We start from the raw sequence: 10,192 nt of genomic DNA on the forward strand, positions 1-10,192 counted from the left end.
TCTATAACCCGTTTTTACATTGTATTGTCTTCGTAAATAAAATAGTTTTACATGTTCATGCTAGTTTTAGACTCCATCTGTGATACTCTATTTATTTTACAGTCCTTCGATGACTGATTATTTAGCAACTTTAATTTTTTGTTTAAGTAAAACATTTCTCGTCACTATATGGCTGAAATATTGCCGAGGTGACGTTAAATTCTAACTCACTCACTCACTATATCGTACGAAGTGTCACATGTTCAGGTTGAACCTGATTGCTTTAATGTTTTCCAGAATTCCTTTGGGTTGTCTCTTGCTGCAGTAAGTTTCTCTTTTTGTACATCGAAGTATGCTCTTCGTTTGCTGTTAAAAGTCTTCTTGAAAGATTTACGTAGGTTTTTATAAATCACAATATCCAAGTTAGTGTCTCTATGATCTCTTAATGCTTTATATTTCATATGTTTTAATTGTTCGAGTTCTTGGTCTCATCATGGGGGTTGAGGTTTGGAGTTAATATCATGGTAACCTAAAAATATCTTCTTATTGTGGTCTGCAGCTCGCTGATACAGTTCAGTGAAAACATTTAATGAATCTTCAATATTGGTGTCTATACAGTGATATAATTTACTACGTAGATTTTCAAACAATTCTTGGAACTTAGAGATAAAAAGATCACAGAACTCTCCATTCGACACATATGAGACTACATACGCTCCAAAAAAACAAAAAAAGCCAAACAAGAAACACCAACAAAACATCCACACGATTCAAAGTAAATGTTGATGTGTCTTGCAAAAGCAAATACACACGTCTTGTTAATTTCGTGTGCATTAGGCCCTTCTTTGTAATTGACCCTATGTGCACAGTTGGCAACAATTCATTATGGAACATCTCTGAGAGTCTTTCCCCATAGTGCCTGTGTTTGTCCTCATTCCCTTGTCATCAGTATATTGCTTTATGAAGCAATTAGTGGTATCACCACCCACCCGCTGTGCATGTTCGGACAGTGACATTTGGTGTATATTGCAATCAGGATTCATTTGGACTTTTCCCCTTCTAGATATTAGAGCCAGTACGTCGACGGTTCTTGGTGTTATTAAATCATGCACGTCTCAATTGTCCCTGTGCATAATAAAATGGCTTAGTGCATGTTGTTTATAAAGGTAAAATGAAGAAGAACCTTTGTTTTCTTCTTTCAGGCGATTTACAAAACACTGCTTGACGAAGCCTAGAAATGAAGCTTTTGGATCTATATACACAGCATGACTTCTGGAATATGCTACTTTGGCAAGAATACCTTTACTGTCCTAAGTCTATTTTACTAGTATTTCAATGTTGTCTGGTGCATTGTGCCTGAAACAGGACTGTTTTGTCTTTTTAAGGAATATAGGTGACTTATTGCCATTAATATCCACTTTCTGTTGATTGAGCAAAATGGTTACTAATAGCTCCTCACAAATAACGAAAGAACAGGCGTAGGTTCCTGTGCCTTGAAAAAGGCAGCATCATTATGTGGATCCTTTAAGCTCCATCACTCTCAGGGCGTCAGTACGTCTCGTCTTTTTTTCTTCCTGTTCCCCGGAACTTAGCGGGCGCGACACATACAACATATTCCTCGTACGAAATACTCAGTTTACAGGGTCTTGTTTCAGATAATCCAAAGGAGTTTTTCCTTTGCTGTCTCTTCTATTAACATCTGCGTGCTGTTCCAATAAGAGCCTCAGGGTTTCTTCTGTTGCATCACCATTGCATAAACAGTGAAGCAGAGTTTGGCCTCTAACGCAGCGATCCCCTATGTCGTTTTTAAGACATGTGTTAACATCCTCAATCTTTCTGGTCCTAATCAAGCGCTCAAGACACTGGTAGTTGCCGTTAGCACAAAGGTAATGTAAGCCGTTCCTCCCATCTTCTTGATTCACATCCACATCTGCACCATATTCCAACAGCAGCTGTAAAATTCTCAAACTGTCATTGTGTGGAGGCACTATGCAGGAGTACATGAATGGTGTTAAATCAAACCAATGGGCTTTCTTATTTACAGTTTCAGGGGTAGCTTTGTCCAAAATTTTCTTGAGCCCTTCCAAACAACCACTTTCACACATCAGGTGAAGAGCTGTCATGCCATCACTGTCTGGAATATTAACAACAGCATTGTGACTGATCAACAATTTAACAAGTTCACCTTTATTCCTATAGTCTTTTCCTTTGCAGGCTTCGTGAATAGCACAGCTATTGAAAATAGGCTCGTTGATGTCAAATGGCATTGGGGATTTTAGTAACATGTTTACCCCTTTCAGATCTTTTAGGTGACAAAGATAGTGAACCAGCAGACGCTTATCCAGAGAATCATGTACCTCCTTTGTCAGATAGACCTTTTTGGCTGTCACCAAAAGTTCCTTTTCAAAAGTGTTCAATAATCTCATCTGCGAAACCTTCCTTTCCTTCTCGGCAAAGGTTTTGTATCAGCAATGGTAATATATCCAACGAATCGATGTTCGCTCCATGTTTAAGCAAAAACATTACCAACTCATCAGTAGGCCTTGACTCACATGCGTAGTATAAAGGTGTCCTATTCCAGATGTCCATTGCATCAATGTCGTGTACTTTATCTATGATGCATTTCGCACCATCCACAAATCTCTCTTTACAAATGTAATGTAACATGGTTTGGCCATGGACTTTGGCATTTACGTCAGCACCTTTTTCGACCAACACCTCTAAAGCAGGAAGATTTCCGGCCGCGACTGCATTGGCTTCAGCTGTACATCTTTTGTGTCAACAGCACAGCACTACAAAAGCAAAATGTGAAACAATCAGAAACCTATTCTAATGGAACTTAAATGCATACTTAAACAACGACAGAATTAAAGGTCCTTTTTAGATTTAATTATTTTAAAATGTTTAAGATTCAGTAAGCAATGTCTCTTCGCTGTATATTTGGTTGAAATTGTCATGTGTAGTTATGTCAGGAAATCTGGCGAAAACCACAATGATGTCAACAACAACCATCAATACCATATTAGTTGTGTACGATGTAATGTAGTATCATATGCGTAACATTGTAAATGAACTTAACTAAGCTGTAAAAATATCCACTTACAAGCTGTTTATCCATTAAATATCCCCTTTCATGTACGTAAACGTAGTCCCTGGAACTAACGTGCAGATACAATCAGCACTAATAAGGGAAGAACGACACTAACCTCAGAATTTAAAACATTGATCAGATTTTCTTTGTTATGAAGCAAATCATACTTCATAAAATCGTAGTCCCCTCTGCCAAATTCCTTTGCGATTTTGCTCAGAAGTTGATCCTTTAATTCGTCTGTAAGCTGGCTGAATAAGGCTCTACCTGTAGCTGTACTTGCATCCATATACTTTTTAATACATGGCATGCTACATCGTGTTATTAAAAACCTCGGGTCCTCTATTCCAATGGTAATCCCAACACTTTCTTGATAAGAGGAGTGAGCAAAGTGAAAACATCCACCTTCCTGTCGAAGGTAGAAGATATCATTTGTAGCTGCTATCAGTGTTTGTCGTTTTTCATCGTCAGCTTCCTTGTCAGGTTGAAATGTTTCGTCACATATCATTATCTGTAAGACTTCACGATTGTGTTTGTTTTTCTTCAGTAACCATTTTGTCTCCTTATCAAGGAACTCGAGAGGGCGGTCAAAAATTCCCCTGATGTTCACTTTCACTTTATCTGCATACATTCTGCAACATTGTGGGAATCCATATGTAAAAGTAGATGAACATACGAAGTGGATGTCGCCTTCATTTTCGTGCATGTCATTCCTGTCCAGATGAATTTCCAAAACCTTTCTCTTTTCACTTTCTGTAAGGCGGTGTGTGGTTGTTAGATCTATCAAAATCTCTCTGTCATCAAATACGTTTGCATATCTGCCAAGTTTAGTTTTAAGGTGTGCGAGTATGGTTTTGCGGAGAATTATTAGAATGATATTTGTTCCGCTATGGGAACCTTTGTGTTCGGGTAAAGCAAGAACATCAATAATGGTATCTTCCCAATCACTGTACTTCTTGTCTTCAAATGCAATGCTACCAAATGTATCATCAAACATCAGCAGATCACAATTTTTCCTTTGTTTGTAATTCTCTGGACTAGTCACAAGGCAAAACGTCTTTCCCTTTTGATTCATTTCTCGCAGTATGAGGAATCCAAAAGTAGTTTTTCCTTCACCCGGCTCGCCTGTGATCACAAATAGTTTCTGTCCATTTTCAATAGCCTTGACAATCCAGACAAATGTTTCTGTTTCTACCATGCCTTCAGTCAAGTCGTTAATAGGCTGAAGATCTGCATCTGTTGGTATATAATTCAACGTTATAGGAATAACATTTAATGGAAGAAGCTCGGCATGACCATTGCAGTATGAAATTGTAGAACAGAGGAAAATCACGTATTTTCTTAAAAGTAGTGAGTGAGTGAGTTTAGTTTTACGCCGCACTCACCATTATTCAAGCTGTATGGCGGCGGTCTGTAAATAATCGAGTCTGGAACAGACAATCCAGTGATCAACAGAATGAGCATCGAACTGCGCACTTGGTGAGGTGAGGTGAAATTGGGTTTAACGTCGTGCTTGAGAATATTTCGCTCATATGACGACGTGCATGCGTGTGTGTGTGTATGTGGAGCTGCTTGTACTCGCCCAGACTGAAGCTGGTTTTATAGTGCTAGCCCACTGAGATACCATGCCGCAGTGAAGCAGGAATACCCCCACTCAGACACATTATACCGACTCCGAGCCGACCAGTCCTTGTTGTACCAATTAATGCCGACCTTTCGCTCTCCGGGCAGACGCTCTAACCCTGCGCACTTGGGAACCGATGACATGTGTCAACCAAGTCAGCAAACCTGACCACCCGATCCCGTTAGTCGCCTCTTACGACAAGCATGGGTTACTGAAGATCAGCATTCTAGCCCGGAACTTCACGGGTATTTCTTAAAAGTGTGTGGACATACTACCAATGGGACTGAAACCACGAGATAGGAAGAAACGTTCCTGCTAAGACGGGGACCATGGTTTCTGTATAACTGGTATAAATGTACTCACAAGAAAAATCAAGGGACACACTACATCTCTCACACTCTGAATATATGACACTTCCATGTATTATGATATAATATAGGAGTCGTTATAATAGCAACAAAGACAACAATGGTAATATTCTCCACTCAGCAACAGTAATCCAACTTGCAAATAAGCTAAGGTAAGTAAAGTTCCTAACTTCATACTCAATGCTGGTCTTCTAGTAACTTGAGGTGTAATGTTAGATTCCAGGCAATAGCTGGCTACCCTTCTATTTATACGAAATGGCATTCAAATAATACTAAAATGCCATGAAATGAGATCAGCACAATTTCAGATTAGTATATGTTAAATATTTCATGCGATGTATCAGCAGGTGAGGTGCGTTTGGCAACTTAAAGTTACAAGGATGGACAAAACTGTCATCGCCTTAAAGTTACTATTTACTGGACAAAACTGTCATCGCCATTTCTTACAGACAATTTTTTTTTCAGGATTGGAGAGCGTGAGGGGATCGTGGCTGTCATCTGTTTACATTTTGTAATGGTTGAGTGGTCAGCGGTTATGAACCTTGACGGTTGTCTGTAAATGATCGAGTCAACAGAGCAAGTTACTGAAATCATTAGCATTGGCCCATGCAGCTGGGAAACGATGACATGCAACAACCTGTCAACGAGCCTGACCACTCGATCCCGTCAGTCTCACGAGAAGCTAAGAAACGTCAATAACACGTGACAGTATGTGTCATATATAATAAACGCTATTCCAAATACAGTACGTTAAACCTCGGATTGCAGCTCGTGGACGCCATTTTACACAGACTCCCGATTAAATCACGCCTCTAATGACATAATGTCATATTATTAACCTCTCATGGCATAATGTCATAACATTAGAAATAAGTGTCAATATGTAGAATCTGTGCTAAACTGTAGTACAACTCACTTGGTAAACAGAGATTATTACACGAGCAAGTGCGTCATACGACATAATTTTGCACGAGTTTCGTATACGTCGTATGAGGCACTTGCTCTAGTGTAATAAAATCTTTATTATCGAGTTTATACATGTAAATGTGTATAGAAAAACACGGTAAGCAAGGGTGATAGCCCTCTTCATCTACGTTACGTTCAATTGTTTAATGACGTCACAGACGACGAAACAATGGTTGCTAGGCAAAAGTGATATGTACACATGTGATATATATGACACCAGTTATGTTTCAACATAATGGATCATAAACAAGTACATTAATACAAATATTGTTACCTGTAGGAACAATAGCTGATGTGAAATTCACGGTTCCAAGGTTTGCACCCATGACCACAGAATGATCAATGTTGGCATCGTCTCCCTTCACACCAGTCAGCACAGTGTCTGCAACACATAACCGGCTGTGTTTAAGGACGGAGCTTACTGTCATCCTAAACCTTTTTCCATCAATGAGATGGAAACTGAACTACCGGACAAAGGAAAGTTGTCACCAAATTCACTTGTCCAAAAAGTATAAACAAATACGTAAGTGAGATTTTTGATAATTATTTTACACACAGAAACCCTTTTCCAATACATTAACTGAAACTTCATTGTAATGCTGGTCTTGCATTTGCTGCAATTCTTTAAGAAAGTGTCAAGGGGTCAAAATTAATAATTACACAAATCAGAATTCATTCAAAAACTACATAAAGAGTCACATAATGAGACAGGTGAGTGAGTGAAATTGGGTTTAACGTCGTACTTGAGAATATTTCGCTCATATGACGACGTGCATGCGTGTGTATGTGTATGTGCGGCGGCTTGTACTAGCCCAGACTGAAGCTGGTTTTATAGTGCTATCCCACTGAGATACCATGGCGCAGTGAAGCATCAATATCCCACTCAGACATATTATACTGACTCCATTGTTGTACCGATTAATGTTGAGCGCCAAGCAGGGACCAACAAGTACCATATTTTAACGTCTTTTGGTATGACGCGATCGGGAATCGAACCCGCGACCTTCCGCTCTCCGGGCAGACGCTCTAACCACTACACCACGGAGGCGGTTCCATAATGAGACAGGGGTCAGGGGACATGTCACCAATAGCGTGTACTACCACCCTTAACATCTATACACGCCAACACACGTCTCCTCATTGACATCGTCAATCGGCTGATAACGTCAGCAGGAATCCTGTTCCATAAGCCAAAAAGAGTCTGTTCAAGTTTCTGTGGGTTCGCTCAAGATGATACACACTGTCTCAGCTGTCTATCAAGATGGTACACACTGTCTCAGCTGACGATCAAGATGGTACACGCTGTCTCAGCTGACTATCAAGATGGTACACACTGTCTCAGCTGACGATCAAGATGGTACACACTGTCTCAGCTGACTATCAAGATGGTACACACTGTCTCAGCTGACTATCAAGATGGTACACACTGTCTCAGCTGACGATCAAGATGGTACACGCTGTCTCAGCTGACGATCAAGATGGTACACACTGTCTCAGCTGACGATCAAGATGGTACACACTGTCTCAGCTGACGATCAAGATGGTACACGCTGTCTCAGCTGACGATCAAGATGGTACACACTGTCTCAGCTGACGATCAAGATGGTACACACTGTCTCAGCTGACGATCAAGATGGTACACACTGTCTCAGCTGACGATCAAGATCACCCCGGAGATGTTCAATGAGGTTCATATGTCTAGAGAAAGCACTGGCCAAGGCAATACGTTGACGTTAATGTTGTGCACGTAATCTCGAACGATTCTGGTGGTGTGGGGCATTGCGTTGTCGTGCTGCAAAATGACTCCTCATGGCTGTTGTCGAATTAAGGGCACCAAAAAGGTCTCAACGCTTTTTGGCGAATGTTTTGGCGAATGTTTCCTGCTTGGGTTCAAACCTATACCAGCATTTGTGTTTTTATACAATTATTTTATTAGTGATAACTTTATTTATTTATAGTTTATGTACAATAAAATTAATTGAATATATGATTTAAATTATCAATCCTTCAAATTTGAAATTATGCCATCTATTCAAATTGCTCTAATCATTTGTTTTGCATTTGGCCACGATTCACACAGGGATCAAGATATTTGGACACACAATTCACAGTGATATGACTGAACGTTAAAACATGTAATAACCTTCAGTCCTCAAAACAGGCTTACGAAGCGATTACGTCTTGAAAATCAACAACTTCCGGCTACTTATGTTATGTCTTGTATGTGAAACTCAGACAGTAAAATGCTAAATTTTACCTACTGATCTGATTTTATCATAGACCAAAATGGAAGTCAAAATGTAGAAATAAATAAGATCACGTACGTAAGATCTATTCACTATCGGAGTATGGGATGATGAGTGGTGTCAAAGATTTGTTGAGAATATATTTTGGTATTAGCAAACTAACCTTGAAGCCCCTTTTGTTTGCCACCCCGATTGTTCTTTGATTTGCTGATTCGTTTCGTCGTCATCTTCATTCATGTCACTTTCATATCGGTTGCAGAAAATGTACCCTGCAAAGTAAAGAGTGACTGACTGTACTCCACATATTGGTCATCTATCCCTTGAATTCAATCGTCTCCATTTCCGCTGATCTCAAAAAGTAACCGTTCTTAAGAACAGATGCGTTATCGCATACGGTATTCGAGTTATGGTACTGTTTCTTTTACCCTGCTATTTTTCTTACCATATGTTTGACTGACACCATCACGAAAACCTCGACTATGACCTCGGAATAATACTTGTCCATTTAAGTAGGTGTGTACCTAAACCGAATGACACATAAAAGAGATGCAAGTAATGCTGCATACCTTATCATGGCCTTCTTCGCAGTTTACACCCACACGGACACTGGCTGTTCCAGACTTGGTGTACGTGACAGCTTACTCCTGTTATAATTCAATTCGAATATATGCATGTACATTGAATGGAAAGCTTGTGTAAAAAATGTTATTTAGTAGAGAATTGTTCCATTTGGGGATTTCCCTCGACTAACATCTGGTTTCTGAAATGAATATATTTTAGAAGAAAAATTCCTAGATTATCTTCATAAAAATTAAAATAGAAAATCTAGGGACGGTCTCTTTTTCAGAGACTAAACAAATCTAATGAGCCATAATTGCCTTGTATGTCGCAACATTGGTAAAGATTTTTATCACAGATAACTGACATGCTATTGATAGTATGTGTTACGCGGGTATATTTATTGATTAGTACAGACCCTGAAACTGCGGTGATCGTCTTGACACAGATTCAGGCTTGCATGGGCTGCGTTGGGTATATCTGTTTCATGGCCTGCACGATAGACTTGTCCATGAAGGGACGTTCTGCCAAAACACTTGTAAGCGTTAAACTGGATACGTTGTAAACTTAATGTTTTGAAGTTTGTTGAAAGAAATGAAGCAGCACACATACTAGTCATATCATTGGAAATCAATAAGGATGAATATATATATATATATATATATATATATATATATTCGAATGACATGAAAACTATACTGTACCGTATAATTTGAAGACATAATCAGTCAGCAATACTACCACAGAATCTTCATTGGTATCTCATAGGTGATACAGTTCATTCTTGAATTCGATAAACATTTATCCAACTGTGACGTTGTGTTCATTGGAAAGAAAAATAACACGCACAATGTCTGTGTGATCTGACTGTTCACCAAAGGTGCACATGTTCATGTATTTCTATATCTTTTTACAGGTACTGTCCGTGAATTATTACCATGGTGTTTGTTGTGTTCTGCATTAAGTATGTTATTCCATAGCTATACCTTTGTACAAGCACAAACTTGGCAAATATGTGCACTGTTAACAACTGTTGGTGTTTCAAAGTGGAACCAGTAGCCAGTTTGCTGTATCATGGAGGCACGGTTCACCGTTCTTGACGATCGTCCACACCTTCTATTATTTCCCAGTGAAGGGATGTGGTAGTGTGGCAGTCACATATATTTGTGTTACTGTCAAATAAACCATACATTGTACACCACTGTAATTAGTATTATTATTAATAGTGACATTAGTATTTGCGTTAGTATTAGTACTAGTTATTAGTATATAGTTAATATAGTATTGGTATTAGCATTAGTATTAGTTTTAGTTATTAGTTAGTAGCTATTGATATTAGTTAGCACTACGGGTGTGAAGGATT

At 39.1% G+C, this 10,192-nt stretch overlaps 1 protein-coding gene across 1 annotated transcript; it reads right to left on the reverse strand.

Annotated features, from left to right (window-relative positions):
- Nucleotides 1–265: 265 nt before the first annotated feature.
- Nucleotides 266–9,957, reverse strand: LOC124263310. Its single transcript, XM_046697893.1, has 6 exons — nt 9,534–9,957; nt 8,838–8,915; nt 8,435–8,540; nt 6,300–6,407; nt 3,186–4,303; nt 266–2,771 (listed from the first exon to the last, which is right to left on the reverse strand). The coding sequence occupies exons 3-6, from the start codon at nt 8,502–8,504 to the stop codon at nt 2,700–2,702; spliced, it is 1,368 nt and encodes a 455-aa protein (XP_046553849.1). The 5' UTR covers nt 8,505–8,540; nt 8,838–8,915; nt 9,534–9,957; the 3' UTR covers nt 266–2,699.
- Nucleotides 9,958–10,192: the final 235 nt, after the last annotated feature.

This window comes from Haliotis rubra, unplaced genomic scaffold, assembly GCF_003918875.1.
Source record: "Haliotis rubra isolate DU_JTF1 unplaced genomic scaffold, ASM391887v1 Scf879, whole genome shotgun sequence".
NCBI classification, from domain to species: Eukaryota; Metazoa; Mollusca; class Gastropoda; order Lepetellida; family Haliotidae; genus Haliotis; species Haliotis rubra.

Excerpts from the sequence above, each read along its gene's own strand:
- LOC124263310 (XM_046697893.1), bottom strand. The coding sequence starts at position 8,504 with ATGAAGATGACGACGAAACGAATCAGCAAATCAAAGAACAATCGGGGT. Across the intron at positions 4,304-6,299 it reads ATCAGCTATTGTTCCTACAG|ATGCAGATCTTCAGCCTATT; the intron begins GTAACAATATTT and ends ATATACCAACAG. Across the intron at positions 2,772-3,185 it reads TCAATGTTTTAAATTCTGAG|TGCTGTGCTGTTGACACAAA; the intron begins GTTAGTGTCGTT and ends TTGCTTTTGTAG.